The sequence below is a fragment of the Ursus americanus genome, chromosome 34 (genome assembly GCF_024610735.1).
Source record: "Ursus americanus isolate L20-20 chromosome 34, mUrsAme1.1.p, whole genome shotgun sequence".
Taxonomy (NCBI): Eukaryota; Metazoa; Chordata; class Mammalia; order Carnivora; family Ursidae; genus Ursus; species Ursus americanus.
In genome coordinates, this window is record NC_142160.1 from 27,038,917 (window position 1) to 27,062,288 (window position 23,372).

The 23,372-nt window shown below is 43.7% G+C and overlaps 1 protein-coding gene across 5 annotated transcripts in view; it reads right to left on the reverse strand.

The window, feature by feature from the left end:
- Nucleotides 1–1,862: 1,862 nt before the first annotated feature.
- Nucleotides 1,863–23,372, reverse strand: part of FANCC (FA complementation group C) — a 269,377-nt gene continuing 247,867 nt past the window's right edge. For 3 of the 5 annotated variants that reach the window (XM_087858797.1, XM_087858798.1, XM_087858799.1), the window contains 2 exons: nucleotides 21,705–21,911; nucleotides 6,509–6,840 (listed from right to left, as the gene is read on the reverse strand). In XM_087858797.1, coding sequence (XP_087714923.1) covers nucleotides 6,604–6,840; nucleotides 21,705–21,911 — 444 coding nt within the window. In that variant the 3' untranslated portion in view covers nucleotides 6,509–6,603. Of the gene's footprint in view, nucleotides 5,560–6,503; nucleotides 6,841–21,704; nucleotides 21,912–23,372 lie in introns of those variants that run through there. The other 2 variants (XM_045780982.2, XM_087858800.1) reach the window with 2 other exon arrangements.

Consider the following 23,372-nt stretch of genomic DNA (forward strand, 5'->3'; position numbering starts at 1 on the left):
CCGCTCCTCAATGTTTGTTTTTCCATCTGAATTTTAGAATCAGATTACCTAGTTTTCTCATTAGGATCCTCTTAAGCCTAATTTAGTATCTCTGTAACCGCGTTTCTACCCAGGACGTCTTTCCAGAAATAATGAAACACCAGCTAGAGCAATAGTTCTCAATTGGGGAGTTGTGGGGAGACATCCTGGAGAAAGTGGTGTCGCTTCTGCGCTGGTACATAGCGGGGAGAGGCCAGGGATCCTGCTGCACCCCGTGTACAGGGCACACGACACCCCGCCGCAGGGACTCACGGGCTCTGTTCCGAGCGCCGCACTGGACACTCGGCCTCACACCGTCCTCTACGGCTTTTCCTGCTAAGTGGTTGGGCTGTTTGATGGGACTCAACCATCTCAACTGCTCTGGAAGAGCTTTAAGGGTTGATGATACCTCGTATTGCGGAGATTTCGTGTTCTCTTCAGCTGCCCAGGCTCTGACCCCTTCCTGTATGTAGGAGACCGCTGGCGGCGGCCAAGGTTCCAGCAACGTCACGGAAGTGAAACAAGCCAGACACCTGCTTTTCCAGTGACCTTCCATCTGAAATACAGGTCGGGGACTCACGTTCCCTGTCAGATGCCCTGGCAGGGACCAGGGCTTCCACGGGGGGCACAGGGCCAGTCCAAGCGACAAAGGCTCTACGTGGCAGGATTCATTCGGTGGTGGCAGTAGGGCCGTTCTGAGGCGAGGTTCGGGTGCTGCTGTTGACTGCCTGACACAAAGCCTTGTCTGCCCCACAATTCTGTGGGCTTTTAAATACCCTTTCGACACCGGGTCCCATTCTGTTGCTTGCCACCAAGAACCCTGGCTGGTACGGATTCGTCATACCGCGAGAAACCCCGCAGGCCAAGATGTTCACCAGTGCCTGAACTCAGCTTTTCTACAGAAAAGTGTGAAACTTTCCGTGTCAAAGTATCCAAGTTTCCTACCCCAAACCCCTAGTAGGGATCCTGACTATGTCAGGACCGGGGAAAGGGAAGGCCCACACTGGGGGACAGGCTGTGGGCTCTGGGGGAAACAAGCTGGGCTTTAGAAGGCGGCTTTAACACACACGTATTTATTTTGCCCTAATGTCGGTTCTTTAGGAATCAAACGGCTTGGTGACCAGTAGTATCAGGCCAGTGCCTGAGAGTCTCTGAGGTCCACGTGAACACCGGGGTCACGCGGAGGGAGGAGCCCATGCCCACCCGTGAGAAACGGGCCGAGTGGAGAAGGGCAAACGCCGCACGGCGACTCAGAGCAGCCCCCGGAGCGCTCAGCGAGGGGCAGCTTCAGACACGTGCCTCAGCCACGGCCACCTGCTTGCCCGGCTGCCTTCTGGCCGCGGGAAGGGCCCACGGTGCCCTGCGTCTGGAAGCAGAGCGGCCGCCCAGGAGGCCCACGCGAGCTGTTGGGCCGCAGAACCAGGGTGGGGGGTGGGCTGGGTCCTGGAGGTGCCACTGAACAGAGCTGAGTCCGTTCCATCCCACGGCTCCCCGGGAGCCTGTGCACACGTTCATGAGAGCGGCGCACAGGAGGGCGCGGGCTTCAGCAGGGGAAGGGCAGTGCGGAGGACGGCCGGCTTACAGAAACCTAGGCCGGGAACGATGCATGCCACCAGGCTTCGGCCGACCCCCTGCAGCCCTCCCTCTTCTTCCCTGGCAGCGGGACCCCAGTTTTTTAGGTATCCGAGGGCAAGACTCCCAGGCCCAAAGGATACACCATAATCGGTCTCTCTGGGGGCAGATCTCTATGGATTTTGTGGGGCTTTAAGCTTCCATAACGGGAGTGAAGGGAAGCTTTTTCTGAGAAAGACTGTAATATTTCATGAATACAAAATTAGGTGTAATGTACCTTTTTATTTATAATAAAAAATTAATTACAAATTTAGAAAAGCTAACAGATTCCACCCATCACAAAGTGCAGGTGACAGGCTTTGCACTAACAGGTAGTCAGTCAACGCCTTTTCTTCCCCGTGTTTGGCAGCTCTGTCTCTGGTCACCGCTCGCCAGGACGGCGATTCCATATACGCGCACAGCGTCTCCAGCACGCCTGATCCAAAACGTCAGTCTCCCCCGCTTCACAGCTTGTTTGGTAACAGATCATTCTAGAGCTGTTGTCAGATCTCTGACAGGTTCGTCCCAGACCCAAGCTGGAGGTCTTGCAAGGATCCCCCACACTCCCGCAGGGCCGCTCTCCGGGGCGCAGGCCACCCTGCTGCTGGGCCACGGCCCCCGGGGGGCACAGCGTTCTTGGAAGCTCTCCCTTCACGGCAACCTCACCGGACTGGGCGGCGACGTTGCCCCAGCCCCAATCCCCTCAGCGGGGGCCCGGTGCACCCAGCCGCCCCTGCACTGCCGGGCGGGGGGGCAGTACGAGTGCACAGGGACACCTTTGCCAGTGCAGCTAAATTCTCATCACAAATTTTACAAGAACAGATGCTCCTGGGAGCACGGTGCTGGGGCCTCTCCCAGGGCCTGTGAGGGGCCAGGCCGCGGAAGGCCCTGAAACTCAAAGCTCGCTCATGTCCTGGTCAATCTGCCCACGGTCTTAGCAACTCCACTCAGCCGTGGCTGGGTGTGCCCGTGACACAAGGGCAGGGCTGGTGCGGGCTGCCGGGAGAGGCAAGAGAACCTGCTGTCCCTTTCCTTCTTGGAGGCTGTCAGGAAAATCTCAGCTTGGCAGCTTTCCCGAACTTAGAAAAGCCAGAACTCCACGGAAGCCAACCCGTTGCTGAGAGGCTGAATTAGCCACCTTTCCGGGTTTTCTGTGTCTGAGACCACCAGGTGTCTTCCTTGTGGAAGACACTCGTCATTGGATATTCTGCTGGTGGAAGCTGGAGGCCTCTGCCTGACAGACACTATGGTGGAAAGAAACCCAGTCCGGTAAACCCCACGTACAGCCTCTGGGTCTCAGCCTCTCTGCTTGACGTTGCCTTAGGCCTCAGCGTTCTGAGCTCTCCAGCAGGGCCACAAGGCTCAGCGGCCTGCAGGGCCTTCACGTGCATTCTCACTAGAGCCCATTGCTAGCTTGAAACCTACTTCTCTGAACTTAAAAAAACTGAAAGAACCCACATGTCGACTTGCCCCCCAATCCAAGGCAACTGGAAGAGGAGGTGGAATTTACTAACCACTTCTCAGTCTGCTCCTGAGTTTCTCTGCCCCGACTGGGTTTCCTCTGCGGTGGCTGGATGTGGGCTTGCTCAGGAGCACAGGGAGCACAAGGCACCTGTCTTCCTGGGTTGTCAAGGGGAGAGCGTCACTTCCTACCCTTCCGCTGTGCACTCCCCCTCCGTTTGCACTTTGGGAGGCTCCTTCCTCCTCAGAGAAGTGAATGGAATGAAGCAGTAACCCTTCTGAAGTGGTCAGCATGTGCCCACACTGAAGACCAGGGCCTGCCAGGGAGGCTTCGCAGCCGTCCCTCCAGTTTGGGGAACAGTCCTGCTTCCCTTTGTTTCCCCCTGTGGAGCATTTCTCCCCTTGTTAGTGACTTTATCAAGGGGCGGAAGGGCAGTAAACAAACCAGTGCCTGCTGTCCCCTTGGTGAAAGCCTTCACGGTCAGTGAGGGTTCGCTGCAGACACAAGAACCGCCTGGCTGCCAGGAGTTCACCGGGGTGAAGACTAAAGCTCTGCCAGATCAGATAGTCTGGTCAGGTGCTGACTCAAACGTCCAAGGCTTGGGAGAACTTAGAGGCTTTGTAAAGGAATGGGAGATACTACAAACAGGCTGAGGTAAGGCCAGGACAGGAAGGAACCTTCCAGAAATGCAGCTTCAACAGTCTGAGGTGGGTAAGAGTCTTGAGACTGTTTGCTGTGAAATGCAGCACGAATGAACTTCCGGTGGAAGCACACCCACGAAAGGAGCTCGGTTCCCGACGGGCACTCAAGTTAGGGATCACTCAGGCTACCAGACAACGGAGCCCCTCCTTCCTGCCCGCACAGGCTGGTCACACTTCCAACGGCAAACAACACTGAAGAGATGTCCTCGACTCCAAGTGAAACCTACAGCTCATTTTTCAGCTACTACACATTTTGATGAAGCCTTTTTATGTGACAGTAATAATGGCGGTAGTTGTGTCGACAGTATTTTACCAGAACATTGCTCAAACTGCAACATTGCTCAAAAGGCAGGCTCGGGTCAAAAATTCTTGAATTTTCCAGACCTTTAGGTGGATCCATATGCCAAAACACGAATGCCCCTAAAACCACCACCTCTAATCCAACAAAATGTTACTCATACCTCAAACAGAAGCCCAAACTGAGGGCAATTCGGAGATTACGAACACATAAATCAAAGTGGACACGAAGTCTTGACTGACTCAACCGCGAGAACGCACACAGAAAAGCACATAATCAATGCATATTAAGAATAAACCTGAAAGGGGAAAATTTTTAAAATTGATATGAAGTAAATACTGGGGTTACCGATTCTTTATTAGAAATTTCTAATACCCAGGGTACCTGGGTGGGTTAAGCATCTGATTTCGGTCATGGTCTCAGGGTCCTGGGATCAGCCCCTTCCTGCCTCTCTCTCTCCCTTGCCCTTCCACCCACTGCTCGTGCTCTCTTTCTCAAATAAATAAAATCTTAAAAAAAAAAAATTTAAAATTTCCACTTTGGTTAACTAGATAACTGATACGTAATCTCTTCTAATGTTTCCAGAACATGTCCTATACTCTCTGCTGTCAGCCATCCTTGAGGTCACACGAGCTTCTTTGGTGGCAGTAGTTAACAAACAGAAAGCAAAGAGAGTTAGCACTGGAAGTGGCTTTACCCCACTGGCAAGTGGGGCTGCCCTCCACAGCAGGCAGGCTGGTGTGCCCACCACTGAGCAGCGGTCCTGGTCGCTACCACTTCGCTCTCAGTCTGCAGCGGGGCTCTGCTTCCCTTCTGAGGTGCCCGAGAGACTCCTCGATGAAGAATTTCTTAGGGAAGCAAGACAGTGTGGCTTTATCTCAAATGCCTGCAAGCCAAAAGAAACACCAATAACATGACTTCTGAAAAAAGAGACCTGTGGAAAAGGACTAAGTTACTTTCTAAATTGATCAGTGGTTCATGACCCATTTCTTGGTCCAAAGACTGTGAACCACTCAAATAACAGTTGTGTATCTTGGTTTGATATGAGGAAAAACGGAAATAAAAATCTGGTCTCCTATCTAAGCCTTTTCTTTAGTGATTCTCTGGCAGCTGGGCTGAGCAGGTGGGGAACGCTCTGGGCACCATCCAGTCATCAACAATAAAATTGACTGAGTTTGGGCTAAAGAACCTGTCTTCTCGCTTCATAAAATATGTACTAGCAGATCTTGCCAAGATGTCTATGGCTCATTCTCAGCACTCATTCCACGAAGAAATGGTCTCCTCATCACATCACGAGGCCTCGGGGAGCCTGGTCCCTGCATGGCTGTGCCGACCATGCGCAGCTCTGCAAGGAACTCTCTGGCCAGTTTTCTCGACCTCGGGGCTTCCATGCGGAGATGATCCCATCTGTACAAGGTCTGGTCAAGAAAGCCAGTCATGTCATGGGCTATCTCATCACTTGGAGCTATCTGAAATGAGAACAGAGGAGAAAGAAAACTAAAACACTAACCAGACAGATTCATCTCTTGGTCCAGTGAACCAACCACACCCATCCTTCCCTGAAAAGCAGCTGCCTTCCTAGCTTCGAAGGGCTCTGGTTTTGTCTGCAAGGTGATCAGCAAAGCAAGTCTGTCCTCAGAGGTTGGCCATCCAATGAGCAGAGTCATTTCCTCACAATCATCCTCTTTGACAGAATGGCCCCAAACCCACAAAGGTACAAATAAGCACCGCATTTCCTGGAATGCCAGTCACAAGCTGGGCGATTATTTGCCGAGGGGAGCGAAGACAAGTGAACGTGCCGCGGCCTGACTGTCTGCAAAAAGCTCACATTAATATGAGAACTGGAAACGGCTGGAAGGAAAATGCCACCTGTTTTCACACAAACAGCTTTATAAATGGCATTCTTGGGCTAGCGACCTGGGCCCACTTGTTTTTTAATAGACATCTAAGGTTTTAACACCTGATTCTCAAGGGAAGCAGGAAATGCAGGAATTGTTAGCTCTGCTAAATACAGCCTCAAGGCATTCTTAGTTGTTGGTGCCTAAGTATTTTCCTAAGAATTTCAGCTCAGCAAAAAGGGAAGGGTGAGAATCTCACAACTGAATTGCGTGAAGAATTTACTGTGAGTGTTTCAGACACAAGCACATTAAGGGCAATCTATATATTCACTTGGTGTGGGACATTTTCTATAGACCCCCCAGTCCGATATTTAATTAGCCATAGCAGGCAAAGGGCGGCTTCCCACCCATCTCCACACAGGCCTTCTGGTAGGGTGGCCGCCACCCTGGCGCACTTGGACAAGCCCTTCAATCCAGGGCCACCACCTCTGATGGGCAGTTGAGGCAGATGTCCGGGCAGGCCACCAACCTAGGTGGGGTTCACTGTGGCTCTTGGTGTCCATATTACTCCGTGGTTTTTACTCAGAATCATAGATGCTGTGGATGACCTCTGTCAGATTCAGTGTGTCTTTGTGGATGATACTGCGTGAGCCTCCCTGGGACACCTTAAAAGCGTTAATACTTCCTAGACCCCAAGTGCAGGGAGAGTGCCAGAGACCCCAGGGGCTCCCCTGGGCTGTTAGTACTGCGGTGGCATAGCCGTAACAGCTGACTGTGCAGGCTGCCGCCCTGACCTTGTGTCACCTTCATGCGCCAACATGGCCTCTGCGCTGTCACACTCAGGTGTCCAGTCACGCAGGCCTGTCTCCCTGCAGCCCAGGTGGGCAGCCTGCACTGTCGGCTGGGGAGCATCTGTATAGAGACGAAATTCATTTGAGTTCAACAACTATACAACTGAACTCTCTGTTTCAGATGCTAGCTAACTTTTACCTGGAACTGCTGTGGTCCAGCAACAGAGACGGCAGGAGGAGAGAGAAACATGAACTCGGGACAGGACAGGAGGCAGGAGAGAGTGAGCCTCAAGGGCAGGAGGAACCCCAACACCACCCGAGCTGCTTTCGCCTCATCCTAGTCAAAGAGGCACAGAGCAAGTGAGCAGGGAAAGAACCCTAGTAGCCGGAGGAGCAGAACACCAGGCATGAAGGGGCAGGGGTTCTGAGGAAGGAGTTCAGTGGAAATTCCCAGAAGCCTCAGATGGGCAGAAGCTGATTACTGGGGCCTGTGCAGGAGCCCAGGGGAGCAGTTTGTAGGGCGTGTCCTACAGCGGAGGCTGGGGTGTGAGACCATGAGGGAGGCCACAGCCTTCAGACAGGGCTTGGACACGCAGCCCTTGCTGTCTGCAGCCTGGAATGTGTGCAGCTCCCCAAAGCTGATGCTGGGATAAGAAGGATAAGACCAGGGCACTGGCTCAGCAGCTGCTCTGCTTGGGCCTGAGTTCGCATCAAAGCAGGGTCAGGGCTGGGGTCCTAAGGGCTGCTGGAAGAGAAAGGCCAGCCCACCAAAGCCAACACTTCTACCATTTGGCCACCACCTGCTCCCAGGCCAAGCAGACCTGGCCCAGGACTCCTTCCAGGGTGCTCTCAGAGAAAGCGATGAGATAGGGGGGATGAGGAGAAACCCATGAGAGGCCAGCACTGTGCAGAGGACTCTTTCCATCCGTCCTGTCTGCACCAGCCAGGATGCCTTCACCCTGTCATGAGGTCACTGCAGGACACCTTCCAGTTAGGAAGTCTGGTACATTACTAAAAATAGTTTCAAAACCCCCACAAGGACAGTGTCCGTGAGGCTCTCTAGACCATGAAGGATGGGCTCCAAGGTGCCCAGACAGCACCTGCTAAAAAGCCAATGTGTAAAGAGAACCATTGGTGTTTTCCCTTCAATGACTTTTTTTGCAGCTGAGTGGACTTATGATATTTTATGAAGATGCACTGGAGTTTTCCAACTTCCCTTAGCCTCAGGGGTAGGTCAGCAGCACTAATGTATGACTAGGATGGGACTGTTTTGTGGGAATGGGCTGCCCAGTTGAGGCAACAAACCTGAATTCATGACATACTCTAGGCTCCTTATTCACAGCACATTCTCTATGGGAGAGACTCAAGGATGATCCATTCTGAATGTGGACTGTTTCCCCAGAATGGGTGGCTATGCAACTGGAATAACCAGAGGAGCATTCGCTGGGCCACTTTCTTCCTCTCATACTCCATGGGCAGGGCCAGGCCAGCCATCATCTCCATGGCCTGTGAAGCAAGGCAAACTCCACATGGGCCTGCTTCTCCATTCCCAAGGTTATAGGACAGGAGATGAGCAGAACAGGAACTCCCTGGGCAGAAGGACGGCACAGGCTCCAGGAGGAAGAGCTTAAGTCCCAGATGCCAGGCTTGAGAAGGCTCCCTCAGGGCAGAAGCTCCATCCATGGGAGGGCATGGGACAGAGGTCAGAGATCAGGTGAGAAAAATACCATCAATGCTTTCATGATTCACAAGTGCCTGCTGTTGACTTATGTTGAGAAATAACTGAAATATCCTATTAGTTTCAGGCTTCCATCATAGTGATTTGATATTTTTATATGTTACAAAATAATCCCTGTGTTGTCTAGTTATCATCTGTCATCAAAGTTATTATAATAATATTGACTATATTCCTTATGCTATCCATTACATCCTCATGGACTTATTTTTGTTTTTTAGATTCCATATGTAAATGGAGTTGTATGATACTTGTTTTTCTCTGCATGACTTATTTCACTTAGCATATACCCTCTAAGTCCATCCATGTTGTCACCAATGGCAAGATCTCATTCTTTTCTATGGCTGTGTAATATTCTGTTGTGTATATAGACCACCACTTCTTTATCCATTCATCTATTGATGGACACTTAGGTTGCTTCCGTATCTTAGTTATTGTAAATAATGCTGCAATAAACATGGGGAGTATATATCTTTTCAAATTAGTGTTTTCGTTTTCCTTAGGTAAATACCCAATAGTGGAATTACTGGATGGTATAGTAATTCTGTTTTGAAATTTCTGAGGAAACTTCATACTATTTTCTATAGTAGCTGCACCAATTTACATTCCCACCAACAGTGCATGAGGGTTCCTTTTTCTCCACATCCTTGCCAAGACTTGTTTTTCTTGTCTTTGATTCTAGCCATTTAGACAGGTGTGAGGTGATATCTCCTTGTGACTTGGATTTGCATTTTCCTGATGGCCAATAATATTGACCATCTCTTCTTCATGTCTGTTGGCCATCTGTATATCTTCTTTGGAAAAATGTCTGTTCAGGTCCTCTACCTATTTTAAATGGATTATTTGTACTTTTGGTGTAAAGTTGTATAAGTTCTTTATATATTTTGGATATTAGCCTTTTATCAGATATCATTTGCAAATATCTTCTTCTGTTCAGTAGACTGTCTTTTCATTTGTTGAAGGTTTCCTTTGCTATGAAAGCTTTTTATTTTGGTGTGATCCCAATAGTTTATTTTTGCTTTTGTTTCCCTTGTCTGAGGAGATATATCTAGGAAAATGTTGCTACAGCCAATGTCAAAGGGATTACTTCCTATGTTTTATTCTAGGAGTTTTATGGTGTCAGGTCTCACATTTAGGTCTTTAATCCATTTTGAGTTAATTTTTGTGTATGGCGTAAGACAGTGGTACATTCTTTTGCATGTAGCTGTCCAGTTTTCCCAGGACCATTTACTGAAGAGACTGTCTTTTCCCCATTGTAGATTCTTGCCCCCTTCATCATAAATTGACCATATAAGAATGGGTTTAGGGGCGCCTGGGTGGCACAGCGGTTAAGCGTCTGCCTTCGGCTCAGGGCGTGATCCCGGCGTTACGGGATCGAGCCCCACATCAGGCTCTTCCGCCATGAGCATGCTTCTTCCTCTCCCACTCCCCCTGCTTGTGTTCCGTCTCTCGCTGGCTGTCTCTATCTCTGTCGAATAAATAAATAAAATCTTAAAAAAAAAAAAAGAATGGGTTTATTTCTGGGCTCTCTATTCTGTTCCATTGATCTATTTTTGTGCCAGTACCATAGTGTTTTCATTATCATAGCTTTGTAGTGTATCTTGAAATCGGGGAGTCCTACACCTCCAGCTTTGTTCTTTCTCAAGATTGCTTTGGCTATTCAGGGTCTTTTGTGGTTCCATACACATTTTCAATTTATCTGTTGTAGTTCTGTGAAGAATACTACTGGTATTTTGATAGGGATAGCACTGAATCTAGACATTACTTTGGATAATATGGATATTAATTCTCCCAATCCACGAGCATGGTATATCTTTCCATTTGTTTGTGTCATACTCAATTTCTTTCATCAATGTTTTATAGTTTTCAGAGTATAGTCTTTCACCTCCTTGGTTAGTTTATTCCTAGGTATTTAATCTTTTTGGTGCTACTGTAAAGGAATTGTCTTCCTAATTTCTTTCTGCTACTTTCTTGTTAGTGTACAGAATGAAACAGATTTCTGCATATTAATTTTGTATCCTGCAACTTTACTGAATTAATTTATTCCAATAGTTTTTCTGGTGGAGTCTATGGTTTTCTATGTGTATCATCATGTCATGTGCAAATACTCTAGAGTTTACTTCTTCCTTTCCAAGATGGATGTCTTTTATTTTTTTTCTTGTCTGATTGCTGTGGACAGGGCTTCCAGTACTATGTTGAATAAAAGTGGCAAGAATGGATGTCCTTATTTTGTTCTCAATCTTAGAGGAAAAGCTCTCAGTTTTTCTCCATTGACTATGATGTTAGCTATGGGCTTGTCATATACGGTCTCTATTAAGATACCTTCCATTTAAACCTACTCTGTTGAGGGTTTTTATCATAAAGCGTTGTTTAATTTTGTCAGATGCTTTTTCTGAAAATATTAATATGATCATATGATTGCTATCCTTTATTTTGTTAATGTGGTATGTCACAATGACTGATTTGCAACTGAACTATCATCTCCAGAATAAATCCCACTTGGTCATGGTGAATGATACTTTTAATGTATTGTTGAATTTGGTTTGCTAATATTTTGCTAAGGATTTTGCATCTATGTTCATCAGGAATAGTAGCCTGTAATTTTTTTTTGTGGTGCTTTTGGTTTTGGTATGAGGGTAATATGCTGGCATCATAGAATATATTTGGAAGTTTTCCTTCCTCTTCTATATTTTTGGAATGGTTTCAGGAGACTAGGTATTTTCTTTAAATGTTTAGACGAATTCACCAGTGAATCTGTCTGGTGGTAGACTTTTGTTTTTTGGGAGTTTTTGATAACTGATTCAATTTCATTACTAGTAATTGGTCTGTTCAGATTTTCTGTTTCTTCCTGATTCAGTATGGGAGGACTGTATGTTTCTAGGAATTTATCCATAGGTTGTCCAATTTGATCTCATGTAATTTTTCATAATAGTCTCATAATCCTTTATATTTCTGTGGTTTTGGTTGTTACTTCTTTTTCTGATTTTATTTGGGTCTTCTCTTTTATCTGCTTAAAGGTTTATCATATTTGTCTATCTTTTCAAAGAACCAGCTCTTGTTTTCATTGACCTTTTTGTTTCTTTTCTTTTTTTGTCTCAATTTCATTTATTTCTGTTAACTTTATTATTTCCTTCCTTACACTAACTTTGGGCTTTGTTCATTTTCTACTTCCTTTAGGTGTAAGATTAGATTGTTTGAGATTTTTCTTGTTTCTTATGGTAGGCCTGTATTGCTATAAACTTCCCTCTCAGAACTGCTTTCACTGCATCCCAAGGATTTTGAACCATTGTTTTCATTTTGTTTCTATGCATTTTTCTGTTAGCCTCTTTGATTTCTTCATTGACCCACTGGTTCTTTAGCACCATGTTGTTTAGCCTCCATGTGTTTTTTTTTTTTTTTTCATTTTTTTCTTGTGATTAATTTCTTGTTTCATACCATAGTGTTTGGGAAAGGTGCACTGTATGATTTCAATTTTCTTAAATTTATTGAGATCTGTTTTGTGGCCTAACATGTGATTTATCCTGCAGAATGTTCTGTGTGCACTTGAAAAAAATGTGTATTCTGGTGTTTTGGGGTATAATGTTCTGGGTCATTCAAAGACACTATTTCCTTATTGATTTTCTGCCTGGATGATCTAGTCATTGGTATAAGTGGGCTGTTAAAAAATCCCCTACTGTTATTGAATTACTGGCAATTTCCCCCTTTATGTCTGTTAATATTTGCTTTATGTATTTAGGTGCTTCGATGTTGGGTGCATAGATATTTATAATTGTTATATCCTTTTGGTAGATTGATCCCTTTTCATTACATAATGCCCTTGTCTTTTGTTACAGACTTTGTTTTGAAGTCTATTTTGTCTGATATAAGTATTGCTACTCTGCCCTTTTCTCTCTCTCTCTCTTTTGTTTCCATTTGCATGGAATATCTTTTTCCATCCTTTCACTTTCAGTCTGTATGTGTCTTTAGGTCTGAAGAGAGTCTCTTGTAGGCAGCATATACAGGTATATATGTATTGCCATTTGTTGACTGTTTTCTGGTTGTTTTTGTAGTTCTTCTCTCTCTCTCTCTTAAAGATTCTATTTATCTATTTGAGAGAGACAGAGCATGAGCAGAGAGAGAGGGAGAAGGAGACTCCCTGCCAAGCAGGGAGCCCGATGTGGGGCTCAGTCCCAGGACCCTGAGATCATGACCTGAGGCAAAGGCAGACGCCCAACTAACTGAGCCACTCAGGCACCCGGAGTTCTGCTCTTTCCTTTCATCTCTTGTTCTCTTTCCTTATGATTGATGGCTTTCTTTAGTGTTATGCTTGGCTTTCTTTCTCTTTATTTTTGTATATCTATTGTAAGTTTTTGATTACTGACCACCACGAGATTCATATGTAACATCGTAATTATGTAGCAGTCTACATTAAGTTGATAGTCACTCAAGTTTGAACACATTCTAAAAGAACTTCATTTTTACCTTCCCATCCAATGTTATACATACTACTACTTTTTGCTACTTTTATCTCTTAACCTTCATACTAGCTTGGTGATTGCTCTACTATCTTTACTATATGTTTCCTTTCACTCATGAAATTTTTTCCTTTTATAATTTTCTTATTTCCAATTATGGCCTTTTCTTTTCCACTAAGAGAATTCCATTTAACATTTTTTGTAAGACTGGTTTAGTGAGGATGAACTCCTTTGACTTTTGTTTATCTGGAAAACTATCTTTCAATTCTGAATGATAATCCTGCCAAGAGAGTATTCTTCCTTGTATTTTTTCCCCCTGTTCTTCCCTTTGAGTCCCTCATATGTTACTAGTTGCTTCTCTGTTCCTGCTTTTAAAATTCTCTCATCTTTAATTGCTGACATGTTACTTATTGCACGTCATGGTGTAGACCTCCTCAAGTTCATCTTGTTTGAAACTCTCTGTGCTTCATGAACCTGGATGTCTGTTTCTTTCTCCAGGCTAGTGAAGTTTTCAGCTATCATTTCTTCAGATAAGTTTTCCAACCCTTTCTCTTTTCTCCTCTGGGACCCCTATAATGCAAATGTTTGTTCACTTAATGTTGTCTAAGACACTCCCCCCTTTACCTCATTTTTAAAAACTCTTTTTTCTGCTCAGCTTGGGTGTTTTTCCATTACCTTTTAGATCATTGATCCATTCTTCTGCATCCTCTAACCTACTGTTGATTCCCTCTAGTGTATTTTTCACTTCAGTTGTGTATTCTTCAACTCTTGATTGATCCTTTTTTTTTTTAAGATTTTATTTATTTATTTGACAGAGAGACAGCCAGCGAGAGAGGGAACACAAGCAGGGGGAGTAGGAGAGGAAGAAGCAGGCTCCTAGTGGAGGAGCCTGATGTGGGGCTCGATCCCAGAACGCTGGGATCATGCCCTGAGCCGAAGGCAGATGCTTAATGACTGCGCCACCCAGGCACCCCTTGATTGATTCTTTTTTTATATTTTCTATCTCTTTGTTAAAGTTCTCAGTTAAAGTTCAGCCACTCTTCTCCTCATTCTGGTGAGTATCTTTATAATCATTACTTTGAACTCTTTATCAAGTAGATTGGTTATCTCCATTTCATTCAGGTTTTTTTTTTTCCCCCTGAGGTTTTGTGCTTGTTCTTTTGTTTGGAGCATATTCCTTTGTCTCTTCATTTTGCCTGACTTTCTGTGTTTGTTTCTATGAATTCAGTGGTATAGTTACTTCTCCTAAACTTGAAAGAATGATCATCTTCTGTGTAGACTGTGTGTGCCTGGTGACTTTGACTGGATGCCTGGATCTGTGTCTGGTGTAGGCTGGAGGTTCCAGAATGCTCTGTGCAAAGGACCCATGATGGGACAGCAGAGGCCAAGGTGGGAATGGGCTGGGAGGGCCTGGGGTGCTCTGCACTGAGGGTATCTTAGCAAGTCATCTGGAGCCACAGTAGTGCTGGCCTGCATTTGTGTCACTTTAGTGAGATGGCTGGAGCTATAGTGAAAGATGACTAGGGGTGTCCTGGTCTGCATTGTGCTGGGTGGGAAGGCTTTGGCTAGTACAAGCTAGAAGCCCAGGCTCACTGAGGTGATAGGTTGGCTGGGGCACCTGGACCCTGTTCCCGTCCATGCTATCAAGGTGGGGGGAGGGATGTAAACCATGATGCTTGCCAAGCCCTTTGATCTAGAGAGAGTCTGCCCCTGCCCAATGACTGGCAAGGTTCTAGGGATGGATCCTTTATAGTCCTGTTGCTCTTTTAAATCACAACATTTTTCTCCTTTCCAGGGTGTCTGGAGCTATGTGGGCTAGAGGCATGGGGCTTGCTGAGGTGGCAGGCTGACTTTGGTGCCAGAACCGGCTCATGTGTGTGCTATGAAGGGGAAGGGAGAACATAAATCATGGTGCTCACCAGCCCCCCTAACCCAGAGCATTCCAGCAGCAACCCCACTGTTTAGTAGGGCTCTAGGGCTGGCTCCTTTATATTTTAGTTGGCCTTTTAAACCATAGCTTTTTTTTTTTCTGTGCCCCAGGGCAGACAAATCTACTCATGGTTCCTCAGTACTATCCCTCTCCACTGTAGCTCACACTGTGTGTGTGTGTGGGGGGGGTTCCCTTCCTTATTGTGTCTCCATCTTTCCTACCATTCTCTCTGTGGTCTATCTTCTGTTGTGCAGAAGCTGATCAGTCAGCCCTCAGTTCTTCAGGAGGAATTGCTCTATCAATAGGTACAGATTTGGTGTGTCTACAAAAATAGGTGAGTTCAGCATCTTCCTACATTGCCTTCTTGGACCAGAGTTCATGACTTAATTATTTTATAACTGGAAGTTAGTACCTCTTAATCCCCTTCACCTGTTTTACCTCCCCCACCCTCAACAACTACCACTCTGGTAACTATCAGTTTGTTCTCTGAGTCCGTTTCCATTTTATTTTGCTTTTTCATTTGTTTAGTTTTTAAGGTTTTAAAAAAATTTTTTAAACAGCTAAGGACATTTTAATTTTACCTATTATCTATCTATCTATCTATCTATCTATCTATCTATCTATCTATCTATCTATCTACTTTAAGTAAGCTCTATGAGGCTTGACCCCAAGATCAAGAGTCACATGCTCTGCTAACTGAGCCAGCCAGCTGCCCATTTTGTTTTTTGATTCCACATATAAGTGAAATCATATGGTGTTTATATTTCTTTTGTTATTATTTTTAAAAAATCTTTCTTATTTCACTTAGCACAATACCCTCAAGGCCTATCCATGGCGTTGCAAATGGCAAGATTTCATTTTTTCTTTTTATTTTGTATGGCTGAGTAATATTCCATACACATAAACACATCCTTTTTATCCTTTCATGTACTGATGGACACTTATGTTGCTTCCATAGTTTGGCTATTATAATGCTACAATGAACATAGAGCTGCATATTATCTTTTTGAATTGGTGTTTTCGTTTTCTTCAGATAAATTGCTGGATTGTACAGTAGTTGTATGCTTTTTAAGGGACTCCCATATAATTTTCTACAGTGGCTGCACTAATTTACATTCCCATCTGTAGTGTGTAAGATTCTCTTTTCTCCACATTCCTGTCAACACTTACTTTGTCTTTTTGATAACAGCCCGTCTGACAGGTGTGAGGTGATATCTCATTGTGGTTTTGATTTGCGGTTCCTTGATGCTTAGTGATGACGAGCATCTTTTCAAGCATCTCTTGGTCATCTGTATTTCTTTGGAAAAAATGTTTAAGTCCTCTGCCCATTTTTTTATCAGGTTTTTTTTTTTTTAAGTTGTGTGAGTTCTTTATATATTTTGGATATTAACCCCTTATCAGATGTATGATTTGCAAATATTTCCTCCCATTCAGTAGGTTATGGTTTCATTTTGTTGATGGTTTTCCTCATTGTGCAAAAAGCTTTTTAGTTTGATGTAATCCCGTTTATTTTAGCTTTTGTTTCTCTTAGCCTGAGGAGACTAGTTCAAAAAAATATTGCTAAGATTGATGGTGAAGAGCTTACTGCCTATGTTTTTCCTTCTAGGAGTTTTATGGTTTCAGGTCTTATATTCAAATCTTTAATCCATTTTGAATTTACTTTTACATGTGGTATAAGACAGTGATCCAGTTTTCCCAGCACCATTTATTAAGTGTCTTTTCCCCATTGTATATTCTTGCCTTCATTCTTGTAGATTAACTAACCACATAGGTATGGATTTATTTCTGGACTCTCTAGTCCATTGATCTGTATGTCTGTTTTGTGCCAATACCATACTGTTTTGATTATGATAGCTTTGTAGTACAGTTTGAAATCAGGGCACATGTCACCTCCACCTTTGTTCTTTCTCAAGACTGCTTTGGCTATTTGGGATCGTTTGTGGTTCCATACAAAATTTAGGTTTCTTTGTTCTAATTCTGTGAAAGATGCCATTGGTATTTTGGTGGGGATTGCAATGAATCTGCAGATTGCTTTGGGTAATAATTTTTTTTTAAGATTTTATTTATTTATTTGACAGAGAGACAGCCAGCGAGAGAGGGAACACAAGCAGGGGGAGTGGAAGAGGAAGAAGCAGGCTCCCAGTGGAGGAGCCTGATGCGGGGCTCGATCCCAGAATGCTGGGACCATGCCCCGAGCCGAAGGCAGATGCTTAACGACTGTGCTACCCAGGCGCCCCGCTTTGGGTAATAATTTTAACAATATTAATTCTTCCAATCAATAAGCATAGAAGGTCTTTCCATTTATTTGTGTTGTCTTCAATTTCTTCCATCGATGTCTTATAGTTTTCAGAGTACAGGTCTTTCATTTCTTTGATTAAATTTATTCCTGCAGGGTGCCTGGGTGGCTCAGTCCATTAAGTGTCTGCCTTTGGCTCAGGTCATGATCCCAGGGTTCTGGGATCAAGTCCTGCATTGGGCTCCCAGCTCAGCAGGGAGTCTGCTTCTCCCACTCCCTCTGCCCTTGCCCCCTGCTTGTGTGCGTGCTCTCTCACATAAATAAAACCTTTTAAAAAAAGTAAATTTATTCCTACACATTTTATTCTTTTTAATGCAATTGTAAATGGGACTGTTCTTAATTTCACCTTCTGATGCTTCATGATTACTGTATAGGAATGTAACCCATTTGTTTCTGGTAATTTTGTATCCTGCTACTTTACTAAATTCATTTAATAGTTTTTTGATGGAGTCTTTAGGGTTTTCTAAATATAGTACCATGTCATCTGCAAATGGTGACAGTTTTATTTCTTCCTTACCAATTTGGATGCATTTCCTTTTTCTTGTCTGATTGCTATGGCTAGGACCTCAAGTGCTATGTTGAATAAAAGTGGTGAGAGTAGCATCCTGATCTTGTTCCGAATCTTAAGAGAAAAAGCTCTTATCCTTTTTTCACCATGGAGTATAACGTTAGTTGTGGGTTTGTCATATATGACTCCTATTATGTTAAGGTACATTCCTTCTATACCCACTCTGTTGAGAGTTTTTATCATAAATGGATGTTTAGTTTTGTCAGATGCTTTTTCTGCATCTATTGAGATGACTGTATGATTTTTATGCTCTGTTTTGTTGAATTTGTTTTGTGAATATTTCATTGAGGACTTCTGCATCTATGTTCATCTGGGGTTCTGGCCTGTAGTTTTCTTTGTGTGGTGTCCTTATCTGGTTTTGGTGGCCTCATGAATATGTTTGAAAGCATTCCTTCCTCTTCAATTTTTTGGAATAATTTGAGTAAAGTCACTAACTATTTATTTATTTATTTATTTATTTATTTATTTATTGAGAGTGAGTGGGGAAGGGGCAGAGGGAGAGAGAGAGAGAGAATATTAAGCAGGCCCCGCACCCAGCATGGAGCCCAACGCAGGGCTTAATCTCATTACCCTGACATCATGACCAGAGCTGAAATCAAGAGTTGGTCGCTTAACTCACTGAGCCAGCCTAGGAGCCACATTTGTTCTTTAAGTGTTTGGCAGAATTCACCTGTGAAGCTGTCTGGTCCTGGAATTTTGTTTTTTGGGAATTTTAAAATTACTGATTCAATTTCATTACTCGTAATGAGTCTACTCAGATTTTCTATTTCTTTGTGATTCGGTCTTGGATGGTTGCTTGTTTCTAGGAATTTATCCATTTCTTCTAGGTTTTCCAATTTGTTGGTATTTGTTTGTAGTAATCACTTATAATCCTTTGTATTTCTGTGCTGTCAACTGTAATTTCTTCCATTTCTGATTTTTTTTATTTCAGTCCTCTCTTTTTTTATGAGTCTGGCTGGAGGTTTTTCAATTTTTTTTTTTTAAACCAGGTTTTAGTTTCATTGACCTTTTCGTGTGTGTGTGTGTGTGTGTGTGTGTGTGTGTGTGTGTTCCTCCCTCTTTCATTTTGTTCTTCTCTTTGTAGTTCCTTTAGATATAAAGGTATAAAGTTAAGGTTGTTTACTTGGGATTTCCTGTTTCCTGAGGTGGGCCTGCATCGCTATGAACTTCTCTTTCAACTGTTTTTGCAGCATGTCATAAAATTTGGAAAGTAGTTCCCATTTTCATTTGTCTCATGGTATTTCATTTGTCTCAGGTGAAAAAAATGCCTACAACACTCTCATGATTCAAAAGTGCCTGCTGCTGACTTTTTGAAATAACTTTTAATTTTAGAACAGTTTTATATTTATAGTTTCCTGAAAATACAGAGAGATCCCGTATCTTCCACATCCAATTTTCCCAGTTAACATCTTAAATTATTATAGTACATTTGTCACAATTAATAAACCGATATGGATACGTTTTTATTAACTAAAAGCCAAACTTTATTCTGATCGCCTCAAATTTTTTTGTTCCAGGATCACATCCAAGATGCATTATATTTAATTTTCATGTCTCCTTATGCTCCTCCTCTTGGCTGTGACAGTTTCTCACACTTTCCTTTTTTTGATGACCTGGACAGTTTTGAGGAGTACTGGGTAGGTATTTTGTTGAATGGCCCTCAACTGGGGCTTGTCAATTACTTTTCTCAATATTAGACTGGGGCTACAGGTTTTGGGGAGGAAGACCACAGAAGTGCTATTTTCATCACATTATACTAAAGGTACCTACACTCAACATGACTTATCACTGTTCATGTTGACCTTGATCACTTGGCTGAGGTAGTGGCTGAAAAATGACTATTATAACTTATATGTGGCCAGAGATAAAATGTTAGTTGGTACTGAGGTCTACAGACACATGGACATTTTTTAGCTCTCACTTATGAAGTTCATCCACCCTAAAGAGACTTGAAATTAAGTGAGGTATGCACTGTATAAAAGTATACAATAGATTTTGTGCTGGGATGGGCCCTGAGGAGATGGCACCCAGCATGTGTAACAGGCAAGTACTCTTCCGCTCTTGGCAGTGCCCAGGCTCTTGAGAGGCCTTCTGTCTGAACATGAGAGGCAGGACTGAAAGGCTGGCTGCTGTGGCCTGCCTGCTTCATGCTGAGTGTTCTACTAGGACTGAGGAGAACCTCCTGAGTGCTGGCTTCTGAGGTTCTTGGCAGTCCCATTTATCATTGGGACTCCCCTCATATTCACATTCAAACAGAACCTGCCCGGGGAAGGGAGCAAGAGGGAGTTCTCTGGGTGCTGGGAACATTCCTTTCTTGATTTGGTTGCTGCCTGCATAGTTATTTTTGGTTTATGAATATTAATCAACCTATACATTTTCTTTATGTATATTATATGTTAATAAAAAATAAAAACAAACGCAAATAAAAATTCTAAGAGCCAGCATGTGGATGCTTTTTAAATTTGCTCTTTTAACCATTTTTAAGTGGACAATTCATTGGCATGAAGTAAATTCATAATACTGTACAACCATCACTAACCATCACTATTATCCATTTCCAGAACTTTTTCTTTATCCCCAACAAACTCTCCATCCCTCTCCCCTGCCCAGCTCTTGGTAACCTCTGTTCTACTTCTTGTCTATAAATTTGCTATTCTAGGTACCTCATATAAGTAAAACATACAGTATGTGTCCTTTTGTGTCTCACTTATTTCAGCATAATGTTCTCAAGGTTCATCCATGTGGTAGCATGTATCAAAACTTCATTCATTTGTAGGGCTTAAAAATATCCCATTGTATGTACCGACCACACTTTATCCGTTACCTGCTGATGGACTCTTGGGTTGTCTGCACCTTTGGCTATTGTGCATAATGCCATTATGAACAGGGGTGGCTAAGTGTCTGTTTAATTCTAAAATTCTTTTACACAGAAATACAATTGCTGGATCCTATGGTAATTCTGATTAACTTTTTCAGGAACCATTAAACTCTTCCACAGTGGCTGTACAATTTTAATATTCCCAACTGGAAATACAGGAGACTTCCAATTTCTTTTTCTTTTTTTGAGAGTTCCAATTTCTCTACATCCTCACCAACACTTGCTCTTTTCCGCTTTGTTTTGTTTGTAACAGCCATCCTAGTGCATGTGGAGTATGACCTCATTGTGGGTTTTGATTTGCACTTCCCTAATGGTTAATAATGTTGAGCATTTTTTCACGTGCTTAATGGCCATCTGTATATCTTCTTTGGAGCAATATCAATTCTGATCTGTTGCCCACCTCTGATTTAGATTTTTGCTGTTGCTGAGTTGTAAGAATTCCCAATATATTGTGGATTCTAAACCCTTATTAGAGATACGATTTCCAAATATTTTCTTCCTATTCCATGAGTTTGTCCTTTCACTGTCTTACTAATACCTTTTGAAGAACAAGAGGTTTTAATTTTGATGAAGTTCAATTTATCTATTTGTTGTTGCTGCCTGTGCCTTTGGTGACATTATCCAAGAAGTCACTACCTAATCCAATGCCATGAATGATACTCACTTTGGACTTGGACCACTCTTTACCCCTCATGTCAGCTGGGTTTCAGGAAGGAATTCATTGTAATTGGCAAACATTTTTTTTTATATTAACAAACAAAACTCTCTGGATTGCTACAGTGAACACATCTCACCGAAGTCTTGTTCCAATTCATGAGGAGGATGGGAGTCATGCGATGTAACTGAAAGAATAAGTACATGGGGACACAGAAGACCCAGTTTGGCTATGGGCCCTGGCAGCAAGCTGTGACCTAGAAGAAGTCACCTCCTTTCTCTTCCATGTCATGAAGGTGTTGCAAGGGGTGGGCTCTGGAGTCCCAACTGTCAACTTCACTGCCTGTCCATCCATGTTTGGATAGCACCCTGGTACACACACTTGTCAAAGGCCAGACCCTTGGGAAGACAATCCACCTCTTCCCTGGAATGTGAGTGAGACTGAGCATGCTAGAAAAGGGGAGACTTACAAGGGCGATGACTTCCCGGGCATTCACATGGCCTCCAGGAGCCCAGAGCAGGAAGTTCAGGAGGAGGCGCCTGATCAGCTGTTGACACAAAGGTGGTCTGGGGTCTCTGTCTTGGCTCTCTGCAGCTGCTGCCTGCAAATCCTTGGCTGAGAGAATCGGACTTCTGAGCAGCTTCTTGAGGCGGCTGAGCACTGCCTTTACCTCTACCTGGGAAGTATAATTCAAAGGTGAGAGATTAGGGAAAAGTCAGGACATTCATGGTTCTAGGATTTATTTGGGACTTTGAAGCAAGCCCCCAGAAAGAGGAGAGGACTGGCGCCCGAGGGAAGGCAGACAGAGGCGACTCATGTCTGAGCTTACACACTGCTCCACACAAACCCAAATGGGCGTAATGGAAATTTCTTGACTTTCTTTCGTCTTGCTCACTAAGCAGCCAAGGCACCATGCCAGGAACTGACCTTTTTTTTTTTTTTTTAAAGAAAGGAAATGGAGAAAAATCCTCAGCAGAATGTAGTCAGATTTTTATATTGTGGGAAAAAGAACAAAAAGCTCCTTGAAGACTCGCTCACTATCACAGCCACAAATCAATTAAAGCCCCATGCAACTGGACCTTCACTGAGCCAATGTTCTGATAAGAATGAGGTTTGCCTTTTGCCTTTTGCTATCTTTAAAGGGAGGAAACACACACACACCACATTTGTTTTGTTTTAGACACTGGGACAGTCTGTTCATACATGTTTAAAGCCCAAGCAGAGGTCACAAGTCTGTGGAATCCACATAATAATGGTGATTGTTATAGATCTGTGGGTTGTTTTTGCATAAAAAATACTTATTTCATGCTGAGACTTCTGCTTGCTATAAGAATGGTACATCAAGTTGTGACTTGAAAACAAAGAAAAAACTGAAAAGCCATAGATCCAAAATGCCACATGGCACTCATGAACAGATATGTTCCATCATTTTCGGAAGAATACTTAGGCCTATTCTGAGAATTCCCATGACCAATTTTATGGATTTTGTGTGAGTCTTTTTTTTTTTCCTGGAAGTTAAGGCCTCCTTCAATGAAGTCTGTTATAAACTCCAGTACACTAGGAGTGCTGTGTGAGCTATTCTGACCACAGTCCAAGACCGTGAGAAACTGCACCATGGGGCTCTTCCACGGAGAATGGCAGCATTCCAACAGGAGAGGGCTACTCTCTCACCACCTCCTTCTGTCAGCTGGGCCCAGCCTGCCCTCATCTGATGGCGTCTATGGGAGCCCAAGATCCTCCTGCCATCTAAATGGTATGCAAAAATATCAGGGCTTAGGAAGCTATGCCTTCATATCCATTTTCTTCTTGACCGAAGAAAACCTTCTTGATTTTCTACCCTTGTCCAATACTCCCTAAGACCAGTCTTCTTCATCCCAGACCATCTTTCCCTTTAAATGCCTTCCATAGCCATAAGCTTCTGACATGCCAAAACTTTAAATGCTTTTTAATTTGTTTTTAGGTAAAAGACATAAGCTTTCTTTTCTAAGTAGTACTTTTTATCCTGCATTATGAAAATCTACATATACTCACTGTAGAAATTTAGAACAAAAAAGTATATAACTCCATGACCCAGATAAAAGTTCTGATCTAACTTGATCCCAGCCTGGTCCCGCTCCATTTTCTCCAGGGAAGTTGG